The 18,718-nt window shown below is 39.8% G+C and overlaps 1 protein-coding gene across 1 annotated transcript in view; it reads left to right on the forward strand.

The window, feature by feature from the left end:
* The window catches only part of NUP133 (nucleoporin 133), a 76,935-nt gene that overhangs the window by 9,358 nt on the left and 48,859 nt on the right, over positions 1–18,718 (forward strand). Inside the window, exons 5-10 of the mRNA XM_002760571.7 lie at positions 191–325; positions 2,089–2,259; positions 4,594–4,749; positions 5,074–5,144; positions 10,804–10,951; positions 13,267–13,414. Of these exons, the coding sequence (XP_002760617.4) occupies positions 191–325; positions 2,089–2,259; positions 4,594–4,749; positions 5,074–5,144; positions 10,804–10,951; positions 13,267–13,414 (829 nt within the window). The remainder of the gene's footprint in view (positions 1–190; positions 326–2,088; positions 2,260–4,593; positions 4,750–5,073; positions 5,145–10,803; positions 10,952–13,266; positions 13,415–18,718) is intronic.

The following is an 18,718-nucleotide window of genomic DNA, read 5'->3' on the forward strand; positions in this document are numbered from 1 at the left end:
GCAAATAAGCGCATGAAGAGGTGTTTGGCATCTTTAGCCATTAGAGAAATGCAAACCAAAACACTGGTGAGTTCTTATATCTGGTTTTTCTTGATTAAATAGTAAATTGTCCTATTGTATCAGTGCCATCAGACTCCTGGTTTTTGAGTTCTTTTATTGTGATTGCTGATTGTTATGATCTTCTTTTGAGGCTGTTGCTGTCATGGTTGCCACCAGAGAAGGATCCATCCGCTATTGGCCAAGTCTTGCTAGTGAAGATACCCACACAGAGACTTTTGTAGATCTGGGAGGTGATAAGACTTACAGTTTCCTAACAGCAGTGCAGGTATATCATGGATATTTCTTTATATTTACTGGAAACCTGTGATTTGGCTTGAAAATGAGATTCTTACTTATTTTTTAAAATAGAGATGGGATCTCCGTATGTTGCCCAGGCAGTTCTCAAACTCCTGGGCTCAAGCAATAACTCCTGCTTTGGCCTCCCAAAGTACTGGGATTACAAGCATGAGCCACTGTACCCAGCCTTGGAAATGAGATTTGATGGCTAAAAATGTGGAGTTTTGAAGAGACTACTACTATACAGGCCAGGGTAGGATCCAAATGAGACAAGGAAGAGAAGAATGTAAGGAGCTATGATTTGAACAGTTAGACAATGGAGGCTCTTCTGATAGGACTCTAAAATTTCATTATCAGATAGTAGGTAGTGATAGGCATTTCTTTTAAAAACATTTTATGAGAGTGGCTTAAAAACCATCAGAGATAGGCTGGACGTGGTGGCTCATGCCTGTAATCCCCGCACTTTGGGGGGCCGAGGCAGTTGGATCACAAGGTCGGGAGTTCAAGATCAGCCTGGCCAATATGGTGAAACCCCGTCTCTACAAAAATATAAAAATTAGCCAGGCATGGTGGCGCGTGATGTTGTCTCAATTACTTGGGAGGCTGAAGTAGGAGAATCACTTGAACCCAGGAGGTGGAGGTTGCAGTGAGCCAGGGCTGTACCACTGCACTCCAGCCTGGGTGACAGAGCAAGACTCCGTCTCAAAAAAAAAAAAAAAAGTCAGACACTATAAAGAAGGGTTTGCTAATATCTTCTTTGTAGGTTCACAAAGAAACAAAATCTGGCTGAGTATGGTGGCTCATGCCTGTAATGTCACCACTTTGGGTGGCTGAGGCAGCAGGATTACATGAGGCCAGGACTTCAAGACCAGCCTGAGCCACATAGTGAAACTTTGTCTCTACAAAAAAATTAAAAATTATCTAGGTGTGGTGGTTTGTGCCTGTAGTTGCAGCTATGCAGGAGGCTGAGGCAGGAGGATCACTTGAGCCCAGGAGGTTGAGGCTGCAGTGAGCTGTGATCTCACCACTGCACTTCAGCCTGGGTAACAGAGGCAGACCCTGTCTCTTAAAAAATAAAGTAAAATAGCAAACAAAAAATAAAAATAAAATCTGATAACCTAATTTGTTGAATCTGCAATATGGTGAAACTTGTAGTTTAAAAATCTGAATTTAAACATGATGAAATTTTTTTCTGGTACAAAAGTTTTTTTTTTTTTTTGGGTTGTTGTTTTTTTGTTTGTTTTTATTGTGACACTCTGTGTCACCCAGGCTGGAGTGCAGTGGTGCAATCTCAGCTTACTGCAACCTCCACCTCCCAGGTTCAAGCAATTCTTGTGCCTCAGCCTCCCAAGTAGCTGGGATTACAGGTGTGCGCTGCCATGCCCAGCTAACTTTTGTATATTTAGTAGAGATAATGCTTCACCATGTTGGCCAGGCTGGTCTTGATCTCCTGACCTCAAGTGATCCACCCACATTGGCCTCCCAAAGTGCTGGGATTTTACAGGCGTGAGTCACCACACCCGGCCAGTTTTTCTTTTCTCTTATGAAAGTTTTTCCATGTAGAATTAATAATATTAACTGAATGGATTCTGAAATGTATAACTTTAATGAAATAACAATGTTCTATTTTGTATTCTTTTAGATTTATTTCAATTACAATAATTTTTCTCTGTATCAAAGCATTTTTTGTTAGTTTTCTTTAGCTTCGCATTAGATGCTTAACTGAACTAATCTCATAATATTTTTTCACAGGGAGGAAGTTTTATTTTGTCCTCATCAGGAAGCCAACTAATTCGATTGACACCTGAGAGCTCAGGAAAGATTAATCAGCACGTCCTGCCTCAAGGGCAAGGCATGCTTTCAGGAATTGGTCGAAGGGTTTCTTCTCTTTTTGGAATTTTATCTCCTAGTAGTGATCTCACAGTAAGTTTATTAAGTAACTATTTTACAAGCTTATTTCTTAGTTAAATCAATAAGTTGAAAATATCGTGAAATAAAACCTTTGATCTTTTTAGTGACCTGTTTTTATTATGATCAAATGAGTTCATACTTTCTCCCATAACTTGTAACATTAATATCTTTAAATCAGACAGATTATCTCACAAGTACATTTTTTTGAACTAAAACTGTTATGTAAAATTTAAAATGTGTTTCTGGAAGATTAATTTGACTTTATAGATTTGACCGGAAGCGTGTCTCTCCTCCCATGCCTCCAGCTGTCTGTGTGGATGACTGAAGTCTAGAGCTGTTGGCTGGACTTCTGCCCCATGCTCTAGCATAGTGAAGGGAGCATGATGGGAGCTAATGTTGTGGACCATCTACGCTCTGCTAGATGCTCCGTAGTTGTTACATCCATATTGTGTAATCATTGTGACAACCTGTAAAGAGTGCTTTCCCTCCAGTTGACAGATGAGGAAGCACCTCAGTGAGGCTGAAGGTGTGTAACTGCTGAGTGGCAGAGCTGGGAATCATACCCAGGCCTGTCTGAATTTAAAGAACATGCTCTTTTTACTGTGCTGTTTCCCTCCTCTTTCAGATAACTATCATCATCTGCTTCCTTGAATGTTCCTTAAACCTAAACTTAACATGTGTAAAAACAAATTTATTGTATTCTTTCATCCCTCCTACTGACTATTCAACCCTATAAAATTCATTTCTCTTTTGACCTGTTATTAAGAGTACCATCACTTTTTCTCAGTGACCCAGCCATAAAACCTTGTTATTTTTTGTGTCTTTCTCTACTTCTGTAGCAAGCTAGTTATTTGCCAGGAAAAACTTCTTTTTTTTTGAGACGGAGTCTTGCTCGCTTTGTCGCCCAGGCTGGGGTGCAGTGGTGCAGTCTCGGCTCACTGCAGCCTTTGCCTCCCAGTTTCAAGTGATTCTTCTGCTCAGCCTCCTGAGTAGCTGGGACTACGGGCACATGCCACCGTGCCCAGTTAATTTTTGTATTTTAGTAGAAACAGGGTTTCACCATGTTGGCCAGGATGGTCTCAATCTCTTGACTTCATGATCCGCCCACCTTAGCCTCCCAAAGTGCTGGGATTACAGGCGTGAGCCACCTTGCCCAGCAAGATTTAACTTCTATGCAATCTCATTTCAGTCCCCATATTTTGGTTTTTGATGTTATACCCTAACCTATACTCTTGATAGATTTCACCTAAGCTCCTGGTGCCTGCTCAGTTTACTTACTGTTGGCCTTTCTGCCCCATCAGTGGCCATAATCATGATGACAGAAATAGAGACAACTAGGGTTTTAACACAAAACAATCATGTATATCCAGCTTTAAAAAGGCACGTATCTATACTTCATGATTAAGTATATACTGAAAAGGCAGAATAACACTCCTATACATGACTACACACATTCTGTCAAATGCATTGAAACACAATTCTGTGTTCAGAAGCTATTGATAATATCTCCCTTGCTCACTACACTTGCAAATTCACTTTCGACACTCTCTGCTATATGTCCCTAATTTTTCATTATTTTTTATTTTTATTTATTTTTAAAATTAGAGACAGGGTCTCACTATGTTGCCCAGGCTGGTCTCAAGCTCCTGAGTTCAAATGATCCTTCCTCCTTGGGCTCCCAAGGTGTTGGAATTATAGGCATGAACCACCACGCCTGGCCTCATTATTTTTCAAAGAATCCTTATTTTTGCTTTTTTTTTGACTTGTGGTCTGTATTCCAATGTTAACAGGATGACTTCTTATTCTCTAAAGACCCTATAACTTTCCCATCTTTCAGTTCTGGTCCTCCTGGGCCTTCTGCCTGTAGAATCCAACCTTGCTGTCAAGCTGTATTTCAGGATTACTTTTTTTTTTGGAGACAGAGTCTTGCTCTGTTACGTAGCCTGGAGTGCAATGGTGTGATCTCGGCTCACCACAACCTCCACCTTCCGGGTTCAAGTGATTCTCCTGCCCCAGGCCTCCTGAGTAGCTGAGTAGCTGGAGCTACAGGCATGTGCCACCATGCACAGCAACTTTTTTGTATTTTAGTAGAGATGGGGTTTCACAATGTTGCCTAGGGTGGTCTTGAACTCCTGAGCTCAGGCAGTTCACCTGCCTCAGCCTCTCAAAGTGCTAGGATTGCTGGGCTAAGACACCATGCCTGGCCCAGAATCCCTTTCTTAAGTCCTGAATGAAGAATTCTTTTAGGATTACTAATCAAATATGTGAAATTTGAGTTTTAAAACAATAGTTCTTTAACATTAGAACTTATTCTGTGAATTTGACTTCTTTTTCTTCTCTGAATAGCTTTCAGGTGTTCTTTGGGATAGTGAGAAATCAAGTTTTTACAGCCTGACAAGTTCAAACATCAGTAAATGGGAATTAGATGATACTTCGGAAAAACATGTGCATAGTTGGGATATAAATAGAGCCCTGAAGGAAAACATTACTGATGCTATTTGGGTAAGGAGCAATAATACTCATCTCTGTAATTCACGTTTATGGTTGTATGATAATGCTGGTTCCCTTAAATGTTTTATTTATTTCAACACATTTCAGTGTAATAAACAAGTGTATAGTTATCAGATTAAGTGGAAATGAGGTAGTCAGTCTCTAGAAATATCAGAATGCACTGGCTTACTTGCTTAGCGATTTTTTTAAATGTACATTTTCATTCAGCAACTGAGCTATCATGGGTGAAGCACTTCACTAGGTGCTAGGGATATAAAGGTGAAAAGAAATGATTCCTACACTCAAGAAGCTTACATTATTGATGTTTTCATGTAGGGATCTGAAAGTAACTATGAAGCTATTAAAGAAGGAGTCAACATTCGATATTTGGACTTGAAGCAAAACTGGTAAGCAATTTGTCATAAAGAACACAGATAAGAGTTTGGAAAAAAATAAGTTGATGTTTCTTATAAAATCATGAGCAATCTCACTCTCTGTCTCTTTTTTTTTGAGGCAGGGTCTCACTCTGTCACCATGATATGGTGGTGCCATGATAGCTCACTGTAGCCATGACCTTCTGGGCTAAAGTAATCCTCCTTCCTCAGCCTCCCTTGTACCTGGGATTACAGACATGTGCCACCACACCTGCTTGATTTTTAAAATTTTTTTGTAGAGATAGGGTCTCACCATGTTGCCCAGGCTGGTCTTGAACTCCTGGGTTCAAGCAGTCCTCCTGCCTCGGTGTCCCAAAATACTGGGATTACAAGTGTGAGCCACAGTGCCCACCCTGTTCTTTCAGTGCTTATCTTCTCATACTGTCTATTAAGCCTTACTGAATGGTTTTGCTGTTGTTTATCAAGTGATCCTAGTTCATTTGGGAAATCGAGGCATTTTTCAGCCTTAAATGGTATATTCTTACCTTGGTGTCTCATTAGTTAGAGACATAGCTTTTCTGTGCTTACAGCTAGAGTTTCTCTTCTTCACTGCCAAGAGATGCCTGAGATCCTGTCATTGCCCACTGTCGTGTGTGCCCCATGCTGTCATTGCTCTTATTAGAGGTATTAGGCACATGTTTCCCACCCTCCTTGTGTTGCTCAAGGAGCTTTAGGCCTACATTTGTGGCTGTGCTGAGTAAAGGATGAGGTAAGGTTTTGTCTTGGTAGCACAGCTTAGAACTTCATCAGAGTTCATACTCAGAGTAAATTTCCTCTTAGAAACAGTGCCCCAAGTGGTACATAGGATCCCGGCTTAGTCTGGTAAAGCTAATTACCCATGTTATTATTTAACTTTAATGCTGAAGGTCACATGGAACTTAAAAACCATTTGTAACATTGCTCATAGTGAATACAAATATATAACTAGTAATCCTTTCGAAGATAACTTCTCAGAAATTAAAGAATATGTTTTATGAGTTTTAATTTTTAATGTTCTTGTTACATGTTTTGGTTAAGTAGAACAAATTCTACTTGTTCCTTTGAGGGATATTGCAGTTGTACCACTTTGTGTAATTTTTCTCTTTCTAGGGCTATTGAGACTATTAGTAGGGTCCTTTACAGTCTCTGAAAACCTTACAAAAGCTATCAAAGAGGTAAAAGTAATAGTACTTGTTTGATTTCTGTAAGCATTTTCTTCTTTTTTCTTTTTCTTTTTTTTTTTTTTTTTTTAGACAGTTTCGCTCTTGTTACCCAGGCTGGAATACAATGGCACGATCTTGGCTCACCGCAACCTCTGTCTCCTGGGTTCAAGCAATTCTCCTGCCTCAGCCTCTCGAGTAGCTGGGACTATAGGCATGCCACCATGCCCAGCTAATTTTTGTATTTTTAGAGATGGGGTTTCACCATGTTGACCAGGATGGTCTCGATCTCTTGACCTTGTGATCCACCCATCTCGGCCTCCCAAAGTGCTGGGATTATAGGCGTGAGCCACCGCGCCCAGCCAGTATTTTAAATACAGTTTACCTGTTTGTCTTTACCAGACTTTTGGAAATTTAGGACAGCCCACTGTGGGCATATAGTGCAGACATTTTTCACATAATTTTCAGAACTGGAGGCATGGGGTTGAGAATGAGAAGCATGCTCAGGAATTGCTATGCAGGGTCCACCCAGGACTCTTCTTCCCCAGTGTTGTCATGCTGACCAGTGGGATCCCTGTGAGGTGCAGCCCTCACCCTCTTGACCTTCCTCTCCTCCTTTACTCTAAATGATCTAGTTAGTACTCTCTTACTTCCGTGAGGTCTTGTGATCAGAACTGTACAGAGAATTCCTCATATGGATGGGTTTCTTTATTTTGAGAGTAGTGTTTGTTTGTCTTCCTCATAGTCATTCACACTTTCTGATTTGTTGTCCATTTGGCCAGAGCTGCGATCTGGGCTTATAATTTCAGTGAATAGGTTTATAAATTACTTGGCCAGGCTGGGTGGCTTATGCCTATAATCCCAGCACTTTGGGAAGCCAAGACAGGAGGATTGCTTGAAGCTAGTAGTTCAAGATCACCTGGGCAACAAAACGAGACCTTGTCTCCACACAAATAAAAATAAAAATTTATCTGGGCTGATGGTCTGCACCATAGTCCCAGCTATTCAGGAGGCTGAGGCGGGAGGATCACTTGAGCCCAGGAGACCAAGGCTGCAGTGATCTATGATTCCACCACCGCACTCTACCTGGGCAACAGAGCAAGATTTTGTTTCTAAGGCAATAAAACAAAAATTAATAAATTATTTTACTAGATGATTACTAATACAAATTTTAGATATCTTCATTTTAGATACAAAATTTGGAATTTTTTTTTAACCTTCATTATTTTGGATATATTCACATAAAAACTTACTGATCAAGCAGGAGGCTCACTTGAGGCTGGGAATTTGAGGCCAGCCTGGGCATGAGAGAGAGAGAGAAAAAAAGAGAGACACCCAACATGTCACAAGTTTGGGCTGATATTCTTTTTTTTTTTAATTGATTTTTATTTCAATAGTTTTTGAAGTACAGCTGGTTTTTAGTTACATGAGTTAGTTCTTTAGTGGTGATTTCTGAAACTTTAGTGCACCTGTCACCCGAGCAGTGTATACTGTAGCCAGTGTGTAGTCTTTTATCCCTCACCCTCCTTCCACCCTTCAAGTCCCCAGAGTCCATTATGCCATTCTTATGCCTTTGTGTCCTCATAGCTTAGCTCCCCCTTGTAAGTGACATAGTATGATATTTGGTTTTACATTCCTGAGTTACTTCACTTAGAATAATGTGGACCAATATTCTTGAATTCCTTTCAAGAGTCCAAGCAGAAGTGTTAATGTTTGGGGAGCTGGGGAAGAGAACCATGAAGGAAAATGAGAACCATGCTTGGATTGCTTGCATTTAAGTGTCATGTCATTAGTTACTTGCTTGGTTTCTTATTTTTAGTTGTTAGTAGAGGGTTCTTACCACCCTTTCCTTATTTCTAAGACCTAAATGAAAGTTGCTAGTTATTAGTACTAGATGTTTTAGAAGAGCTAGAATAGAAACCATTTAATTTCTTATTGGGAGCAATAGTTTTGCTAGACTTAAGGGACAAATAAGCTTTAAGATGCAAAATGGGGCCAGGTGCAGTAGCTCACGCCTGTAATCCCAGCACTTTGGGAGGCCAAGGCGGGTGGATCATGAGATCAGAAGTTCAAGACCAGACTGGCCAACATGGTGAAACCCCATCTCTACTAAAAAATACAAAAGTTAGCTGGGCATGGTTGCTCGCGCCTGTAATCCCAACTACTTGGGAGGCTGAGGTAGGAGAATTGTTTGAACCAGGACCTGGGAGGTGGAGGTTGCAGTGAGCTGAGATCGCACCATTCCACTCAAGCCTGGGCGACAGAGTGAGACTCCATCTCAAAAAACAAAGTATGATACAAAATGGTTGGTTTTTACATATACACCAGTTTGAAATTTCTATAACTGATGATTTAAACAATTTTAAAAATATATATGTATATTTTTCAACATTAGAGACGGGGTTACCCTGGCTGGTCTTGAACTACTGAGCTCAAGCAATCCTCCTGCTTCAGCCTCTCCCAAAGTGCTTGGGTTAAACACATAAGCCACTGTGCCTGGCCAAAAATTATTTTTATATTTTTTGAGTTAGAGTCTAATACTGTTGCCCAGGCTGGAATGCACTGGTGCAGTCTTGGCTCATTGCGACCTCTGCATCCTGGGTTCAAGTGATTATCATGCCTCAGCCTCTTGAGTAGCTGAGATTACAGGCACACACCACCATGCTGGGCTAATTTTTAGTAGAGATGGGATTTTGCCATGTTGGCCAGGCTGGTCTTGAACTCCTGACCTCAAGTGATCTGCCCACCTCGGCCTCCTAAAGTGCTGGAGTTACAGATGTGAACCACCACACCTAGCCTTTTAAATGTTTTTTAAGAGATAATAGTATCTCACAATGTTGCCCAGGCTGGTATTGTACTCTTGGGCTCAAATGATCCTCCCATCTCAGCCTCCCGAAGTGTTGGCTCCCAACACTTTGGTGTGAGCCGTCGTGCCTGGCCATAAAAATTTTTCCATTTAATGTTTTTCCTCTGGAAAAAAGCAAGTAAGCTTTAAATAACTGAGTAGGTCAGGGATTGGCAAACCTTTTCCAGAAAAGGTCAAAAGTAACTGTTTTAGGCTTCGGGGGCCATGTAGTCTTTATTGCAGCTACTCTATTTCACCAATGGTATCATGAAACATCCCTAGAAAATACATAAATGGATGGGTATGATTGCCTTCCAACAAAACTTTATAAAAACTAGTCTGGGCTCAATTTCTTTTTTTTTTTTTTTTTTTTTTGAGACGGAGTTTCGCTCTTGTTACCCAGGCTGGAGTGCAATGGCGCGATCTTGGCTCACCGCAACCTCCGCCTCCTGGGTTCAGGCAATTCTCCTGCCTCAGCCTCCTGAGTAGCTGGGATTACAGGCACGCGCCACCATGCCCAGCTCATTTTTTTGTATTTTTAGTAGAGACGGGGTTTCGCCAGGTTGACCAGGATGGTCTCGATCTCTTGACCTCATGATCCACCTGCCTTGGCTTCCCAAAGTGCTGGGATTACAGGCTTGAGCCACCGCTCCCGGCCTGGGTTCAATTTCTCTGGAGGGCTGTACTTGCCAATTCCTGGTTCAGATTTTTTTTTTTTAAATCTTTTTTTAAAGTCAGGTTTATTGAACTATAATTTATGTAGAGTAAAAGTTACCCTCTTTAGTGTATAATTCTACAGTGTTTGGTTTTTTTAAGATGCAGTGTCACTCTGTCACCCAGGCTGGAGTGCAGTGGTGCAATCTAAGCTCACTGCAACCTTTGCCTCCTGGGTTCAAGCAATTCTGCCTCAGCCTCCCAAGTAGCTGGGACTTTAGGTGTGTGCCACCATGCCTTGCTAATTTTTGTGTTTTTGTAGAGACAGGGTTTCGCCATGTTGTCCAGGCTGGTCTTGAGCTCCTGATCTCAAGTGGTCTGCCCACTTTGGCATCCCAAAGTGCTGGGATTACATATGCGAGTCACCGTACCTGGCCCTAATTTTACAAATTTTGACAGATATATAGTTTAGTCATTTAACCACAATAATCAGTACAGAACAGTTTCCCCCCCAGATTCCCTTGTGCCTTTCTGTAATCAACCCCTCCATCACCCCTATCCCCTGGAGACCACTGATGTGGTTTCTGTCCCTGTAGTTTTGTCTTTTGCTTAATGCCATAAAAATGGAACATACAGTGTAAAGCCTTTTGAATCTGGCTTCTGTTACCCAGCATAATACATTTGAAATTCATTCGGTAATTTTTTTTTATACTGAATAGTGTTCCTTTGTATGGATATGCCACAGTTTATTCAGCAAGTGGAAGACATTGGGTTGTTTTCAGTTTTAGGAATTATGAATAAAGCCACTACAGTCATTTGTGCACAGGTTTTTGTGTGAACATAGCTATTGGTTTTTTGTTTTTTACTTTTCTCTTGGGTAGGTATCCACAAGTGGAATTGCTAGGTTATATGGTAAGCATATGTTTAATTTTATAGGAAGCTGCTGAGTTGTTTTTTAGATAGGCTTTATCCCTCTTTCTTTTGTATTGATTAGTGATGGGCTGGTGATTTTGGCAGCAGCATGGCACCCAGCAGACAAACCATGTCTCATCTATTACTCTCTGATAACAGTAGAAGATACTGGTTGCCAAATGTCAGATGCAGTTACTGTAGAAGTCACTCAATATAATCCACCTTTTCAGGTAAGATGTATATTTATAAGTTAAATTATAAAGTAGCAATAATATGTTGAGTATTTTTCTAACCATTTCAGGGTCAAATTTATTTATTTATTTAGAGACAGAATTTTGCTCTGTCACCCAGGCTGGAGTGCAGTGGCTCGATCTTAGTTCACTGCAACCTCCACCTCCCCTCCTGGGTTCAAGCAGTTCTCCTGCCTCGGCCTCCCGAGTAGCTGGGACTGCAGGCGTATACCACCATGCCCAACTAATTTTTGTATTTTTAGTAGAGACGGGGTTTCACTGTGTTGGCCAGGATGGTCTCAAACTCCTGACCTCAAGCGATTCACCTGCCTTGGCCTTCCAAAGTATTGGGATTATAGGCATGAGCCACCACGCCTGGCCCATTTCAGCGTCAAATTTCTTGAGAGATTTTGTCCGCAGGGCTTGGAAATATTTTAAAGTAGCTTGTTTTTAGACATTGTTGCATTTTCTTTGCCATCTCAGACTTGTTCTTTTGCTCAGTTTTGGCTAAAGATAAATGAGAATGGAAGCAACTAGCAGAAAGCAATTTGTTTCTTCTGCTGTAGATCTTTGAAGAGTTAGAAGATTATTAAGTAGAAAGAAGGTACTGATTATTAATTTCAGGGTGAAAATAAGGAAGAAACCAAGCTGGGGATGATGAGTACATGCCTGTAGTCCCAGCTGCTCAAAAGGCTGAGGCAGGAAGATAACTTGAGCCCAGGAGTTTGAGGCTGTTGTGTGCCACGTTCACACCTGTGAAGAACCACTGCATTCCAGCTTAGGCAACGTTGTGAGACCCCATCCTAAAAAAAGAGAAAAAGGAAAAGAAAGTAAGAAAGAAAGCTGGGAGGAATTAGGGTTTGGCTTAGAGTCCTGTATGTCATATAAAAATCCCCCTTTTTACCCAAAGCAAGATTACATTTGTATTCAGCAGTGTTAAATACTCATCAAAGTTCTTGTAAACAACTGAAAGACAGGCTTTCTAATTTTAAGTTCATTAATAGCAATTAAACAAGTTTAATAACTGTGATATTCATGATGAGAAACCTGAATATTTGTAAATTCATTTTATTTAATCTTATATAGTACCTAATTCTATGAAATCATTGTTTATTTTTTTAAAGAGATAGGATCTTGCTGTGTGGCTTGGACTGGAGTACAGTGATACTCACAAGTCCATCATGGTACTCGGTAGCCTCCAACTCTTGGGCTCAAGCAGCCCTCTCAAGTAGTGGGATTACAGGTGTTAATACCACCGTTCCTGGCTTAAATCCTTACTTAAAAAAAAAAATCTTTCTTCTTAACATGGCTTGTTTAATTGAATCCTGTAAGAAAACCTTTTAACTTGTTCTTTTATGTCAAACAGAAATAAACCTTATCATGTGTTCTGATTATGCGAGGAAAACATGCTAGAAAAAAATTCAGGCAGGGCAGAAGGCTATAAAGAGAATTTGAGGATTAAAAAAAATTCTAGGACCTCGCATTTAATGTTTCTGTAAAATTACTTCTTTAATAACAGCTTATTATTTTTAGCATATTCTAATTTTGTCACTTAATGAGATTTCTATTTCTGCCTCTGATTTTATATGTAAACAAATTAACTAAGTATTCTTATTAATATCTTGGAATTAAGAACCAAAATGTTTACCAGGGATCATTTATAAAAATTGCCGATTCTTAAATAATATAATGAATTAGTGCTTTAATTTCTCTATTTAATTTGTCATGGGCTTCTAGTTATAGTCATCATCGTGAAAATGTTTTCAAAATTTGCTAATTTTAGAAATTAACAAATGAGGCTAGGTGTGGTGGCACGCCTGTAATCCCAGAACTTTGGGAAACTGAGGTGGGTGGATCACCTGAGGTCAGGAGTTCAAGAGCAGCCTGGCCAACATGGTGAAACCCCATCTCTAGTAAAAATACAAAAAAATTAGCCGGTTGTGGTGGTGTGCACCTGTAATCCCAGCTACTCAGGAGACTGAGGCGGGAGGATCACTTGAACCTGGGAGGCAGAGGTTGCAGTGAACTAAGATTGCGCCACTGTACTCCAGCCTGGGCAACAGAGTGGGACTCTGTTTCAATAATAATAATAACAATAAAATTATAAGCAAGTCAACAAAATATATGTCTACTTGACGTTTATAAACTTACTCTGTATGTAAATCATCTCATGGGTAGTTTTTAGATTTTTACTAAGAGAATTGGTGAATTATTTTATCATTTTTATGAAATAATGTACAAAAATGAATTTTAAAAATTATACAAATAGTTTTGTTTCACTTCTTGTTAAATATAATCTTAAATTTAACTTTCAGTCTGAAGACCTGGTTTTGTGTCAGCTGATGATCCCAAACTTTTCAAACCAGACTGCATGTCTGTATAACGAAAGTACTATCTATGTGTGCTCCACAGGAACTGGGAGATTTTCTCTTCCCCAGGAGAAAATTGTCTTTAATGCACAAGGTATGGTAGCAGTTTTAGAAAGCATGGTTAGTGAGCTCATTAATCATTCTGAGTCTTTTTTTCTTTTTCCATGAGTGTCTCTTCAAGCATCCTGCCTTCAAATGTTACTAAGACATTTCATACCACAACTTTAGCGGCTGACGCCACAACCCTACTAAAAAACCAAAAGGGTACTAGAGTTCCCAAACTATTATATTTGTAGGCAAAAATAGTAACACTGGTTTCAGGAGAGGATGCCAAGAAGGAAAGAACTAATGCTACGATAAGTAATTTACTTATTCCTAGTTAGTAAAAGTGACTTATTCTGAGTTGATGCTCTAACTTTTCCACACCCCTGGATAAAAAGAGCCACAGGTGCTGGACTCATGCAGGGCGGTTGGTCAGGGTTGAGGGGAAGCCAAGCAGATATTTAGCTGAAGAGGATGGGTAGAGGACAGAGTCCAGGAAGGCAACAGCATAATTGGAACCCAGGTTTCCTAGTCCCAGCACAGGAACCTTGACTAGGTGGGTAGGGAGTTACTAAGGCACTAGGTAGGCTTAGACTTCTTTCTTTCTTTCTTTTTTTAATTGTATCTGGGCTTTGGGGTACATGTGTACGTCCTGTATCCTGCAGGATTGTTGCATAGGTACATACATGCCATGGTGGTTTGCTGTCTCCATCATTCCCCCTAACCGCCTCCCTGCTCCCCCCACCGCCCCTGTCGCCTACATCAGGCTTTTCTCCCGGTGTTATCCCTCCCCATCCTACCTACCCCCCGACCTGCTGTCCCCCTCCCCTCTCCCTCCCCAACCTAGCCCTGTGAGTGTTGTTCCCTTTCCTGTGCCCAAGTGTTCTCATTGTTCATCACCTGTCTATGAGTGAAAACGTGGTATTTGGTTTTCTGTTCTTGTGTCAGTTTGCTGAGAATGATGGTTTTTAGGTTCATCCATGTCTCTATTAAGGACATGAACTCATCGTTTTTTATGGCTGCATAGTATTCCGTGGTGTATATGTGCCACATTTTTTTTTGTCCAGTCTATCATTGATGGGCATTTGGGTTGGTTCCAGGTCTTTGCTATCATAAACAGCGCCACAGTGAACATACATGTACATGTGTCTTTATGATAGAATGATTTATAATCCTTTGGGTATATACCCAGTAATGGAATTGCTGGGTCACATGGTATTTCTATTTCTAGATCCTTGAGGAATAGCCACACTATCTTCCGCAATGGTTGAACTAAGTTACACTCCCACCAACAGTGCAAAAGTGTTCCTATTTCTCCACATCCTCTCCAGCATCTGTTGTCTCCAGATTTTTTAATGATCGCTATTCTAACTGATGTGAGATGGTATCTCAATGTGGTTTTGATTTGCATTTCTCTAATGACCAGTGATGATGAGCATTATTTCATATGTTTGTTGGCCTCATATATGTCTTCTTTTGAAATGTGTCTGTTCATATCCTTTGCCTACTTTTGAATGGGTTTGTTTGTTTTTCTTGTAAATCTGCTTTAGTTCTTTGTAGATTCTGGATATTAGCCCTTTGTCAGATAGGTAGATTGTGAAAATTTTTTCCCATTCTGTTGGTTGCCTGTTTACTCTAATGATTGTTTCTTTTGCTGTGCAGAAGCTAATAAGTTTAGTTAAGTCCCATTTGTCTATTTTGGCTTTTGTTGCCATTGCTTTCGGTATTTTAGTCATAAGTCCTTTCCTGTGCCTATGTCCTGAATGGTTTTGCCTAGGTTTTCTTCTAGGGTTTTTATGGTGTTAGTTCTTATGTTTAAATCTTTAATCCATCTGGAGTTAATTTTTGTATAAGGTGTAAGGAAGGGGTCCAGTTTCAGCTTCCTGCATATGGCTAGCCAATTTTCCCAACACCATTTATTAAACAGGGAATCCTTTCCCCATTGCTTGTTTTTGTCAGGTTTGTCAAAGATCAGATGGTTGTAGATGTGTGGCGTTGCTTCCGAGGCCTCTGTTCTGTTCCATTGGTCTATATCTCAGTTTTAGTACCAGTAACATGCTGTTTTGATTACTGTAGCCTTGTAGTATAATTTGAAGTCAGGTAGTGTGATGCCTACAGCTTTATTCTTTTTGCTTAGGATTGTCTTGGCTATGCAGGCTCTCTTTTGTTACCATATGGAGTTTAAAGTGTTCTTTTCCAGTTCTGTGACAAAGGTCAATGGTAGCTTGATGAGGATAGCATTGAATCTATAAATTACTTTAGGCAGTGTGGCCATTTTCATGATATTGATTCTTCCTAACCATGAGCATGGAATGCTTTTCCATCTGTTTGTGTCCTCTCTCATTTCCTTGTTCAGTGGTTTATAGTGCTCCTTGAAGAGATCTTTTATCTCCTTTGTTAAATGTATTCCTAGGTATTTTATTTTCTTTATAGCAATTGTAAATGGGAGTTCACTCATGATTTGGCTCTCTGTTTGTCTATTATTGGTGTATAGGGATGCTTGTGATTTCTGCACATTGATTTTATATCCTGAGATTTTGCCAAAGTTGCTTATCAGCTTAAGGAGGTTTTGGGCTGAGACGATGGGGTCTTCTAACTATACAATCATGTTGTCTGAAAATAGGGACAATTTGACTTCCTCCTTTCCTAATTGAATGCCCTTTATTTCTTTTTCTTGCCAAATTGCCCTGCCTAAAACTTCCAATACTATATTGAAGAGGAGTGGTGAGAGAGGGCATCCTTGTCTAGTGCTGGGTTTTAAAAGGAATGCTTCTAATTTTTGCCCATTCAGCATGATATTGGCTGTGGGTTTGTCATAAATAGCTTTTATTGTTTTGAGATACATTCCATTGATACCTAGTTTATTGAGAGTTTTTAGCATAAAGGGCTGTTGAATATTGTCAAAGGCCTCTGCATCTGTTGAGATAATCATGTGGTTTTTGTCTTTGGATCTGTTTATGTGGTGAATTTGTTTATAGATTTGCATAAGTTGAACCAACCTTGCATCCCTGGGATGAAGCCTACTTGTTAGTGGTGGATAAGCTTTTTGATGTGTTGTTGGATTCGGTTTGCCAGTATTTTATTGAAGATTTTTACATCAGTGTTCATCATGGATATTGGCCTGTAGTTTTCTTTTTCAGTTGTGTCTCTGCCAGATTTTGGTATCAGGATGATGTTGGTCTCATAGAAACAGTTAGGGAGGATTCCCTTTTTTGTATTGTTTGGAATAGTTTCAACAAGAATGGTACTAGCTCCTCTTTGTATGTCTGGTAGAATTCAGCTGTGAACCTGTTTGGACCTGGACTTTTTTTTTTTTTTTTTTTTTTGAGATGCAGTCTTGCTCTGTTGCCAGGCTGGAGTGCAGTGGTGCAGTCTCGGCTCACTGCAACCTCCACCTCCTGGGTTCAAGTGATTCTTCTGCCTCAGCTTCCCGAGTAGCTGGGACCACAGGCGTGTACCACCACGCCCAGCTAATTTTTGTATTTTTAGTAGCAACGGGGTTTCACCATGGCCAGGATGGTCTCGATCTCTTGACCTCGTGATCTGCCCATGGACCTGGACTTTTTTTTGGTTGGTAGGCCATTAATTGCTGCCTCAACTTCAGACCTTGTTATTGGTCTATTCAGGGTTTCAGTTTCCTCTTGGCTTAGTCTTGGGCGTGTGCAAGTGTCCAGGAATTTATCCATTTCTTCCAGATTTACTGGTTTATTTGCATAGAGTTGTTTGTAGTAATCTCTGATGGTAGTTTGTATTTCCGAGGAGTCGGTGGTGATCTCCCCTTTATCATTTTTTTATTACATCTATTTGAGTCTTTTCTCTTTTCTTTTTTATTAGTCTAGCTGTTGGTCTATTTTGTTGATCTTTTCAAAAAACCAGCTCCTGGATTTATTGATTTTCTTGAAGGTTTTTTTTCTTTTCTTTTCTTTTTTTGAGAGAAGGAAATATAAAGGAGTGAAGGAGAGGAAGAAAAAGAGGGAGCGAGAACAGAAATGTTACTTTATTCTAAAAAAATGGGTATTAATAATGGCCAATCAATATTTCATTTAAACCTATGAGTAGGTGTGATGTGGTATTGACAAGAATGTATATTTTGTGTATTTAAAGTGGAGAGCTCTATAAATATTTATTAAGTTTATTTGTTCCAGATGTGAGTTTAAGTCCTTGATATCCTTATTAATTTTCTGTCTCATTGAGTCTAAGTCTATGTATCTGGGTGTTAGGATCATTTGCTCTTGTTGTTGCATTGATCCTTTTACCACTATATCTTTGTTGCTTTAAAATCTATTTTATCCGATACGAGAATTGCAACTCCTGCTTTTTATTTATTTATTTATTTTTGCTCTCCATTTGGTTGGTAAATCTTTCTCCATCCCTTTGTTTTGAGTCTTTGTGTATCCTTGCATGTGAAATGGGTCTGGATGTAACATGCCGTTGGGTTTTGGCTGTATCTTTTGATTGGGGGATTTAGTCGATTTAAATTTAGGATTACTGCCATTTGATGTTAACTGGCTGTTTTATCCATTCGTTGATGTAAATTCTTCTTTATGTTGATGCTCTTTACTTTTTGGTATATTTTTAGAAAGGCTAATACTGGTTGTTTCTTTCTATGTGTAATGCTTCTTTAAGAAGCTCTTGTAAAGCAGGCCTGGTGGTAATAAAATCTCTGAGTACTTGCTTGTTTATAAAAGATTTTATTTTTCCTTCAGTTGTGAAGCTTAGTTTGGCTGGATATGAAATTCTGGGCTAAAAGTTCTGTACTTTGAGGATGTTGAATATTGGCCCCCACTCTCTTCTGGCTTGTAGAGTTTCCACTGAGAGATCTGCTGTAAGTCTGATAGGCTTGCCTTTGTGGGTAACCCGACCTTTCTCTCTGGCTGCCCTTAGTATTTTCTCCTTCATTTCAACCCTGGTGAATCTAATGATTATGTGCCTTGGGGTTGCTCTTCTTGAGGAATATCTTTGTGGTGTTCTCTGTATTACCTGGGGTTGAATATTGTCCTGCTTTGCTAGGTTAGGAAAATTTTCCTGAAGAATATTTTTCAGATTGGATTCATTCTCTCCGTTGCATTCAGGTACACCTATCAAACGTAAATTTGGTCTTTTCACATAGTCCCACATTTCTTGGAGACTTTGTTCATTCCTTTTTATCCTTTTTCCTCTAATCTTGTCTTCTCGTTTTATTTCATTAAGTTGGACTTCGACCTCTGATATCCTTTCTTCTGCTTGAGCAATTCGAGTGTTTAAACCTTTGCATACTTCTCGGAGTTCCTGTATTGTATTCTTCAGTTCCATTAATTCACTTATGTTCCTAAGTTGTCTATTCTCATTAGGATTTCATCAAACCTTTTTTCAAAGT

The sequence above is a fragment of the Callithrix jacchus genome, chromosome 19 (genome assembly GCF_049354715.1).
Source record: "Callithrix jacchus isolate 240 chromosome 19, calJac240_pri, whole genome shotgun sequence".
Classification (NCBI taxonomy): Eukaryota; Metazoa; Chordata; class Mammalia; order Primates; family Cebidae; genus Callithrix; species Callithrix jacchus.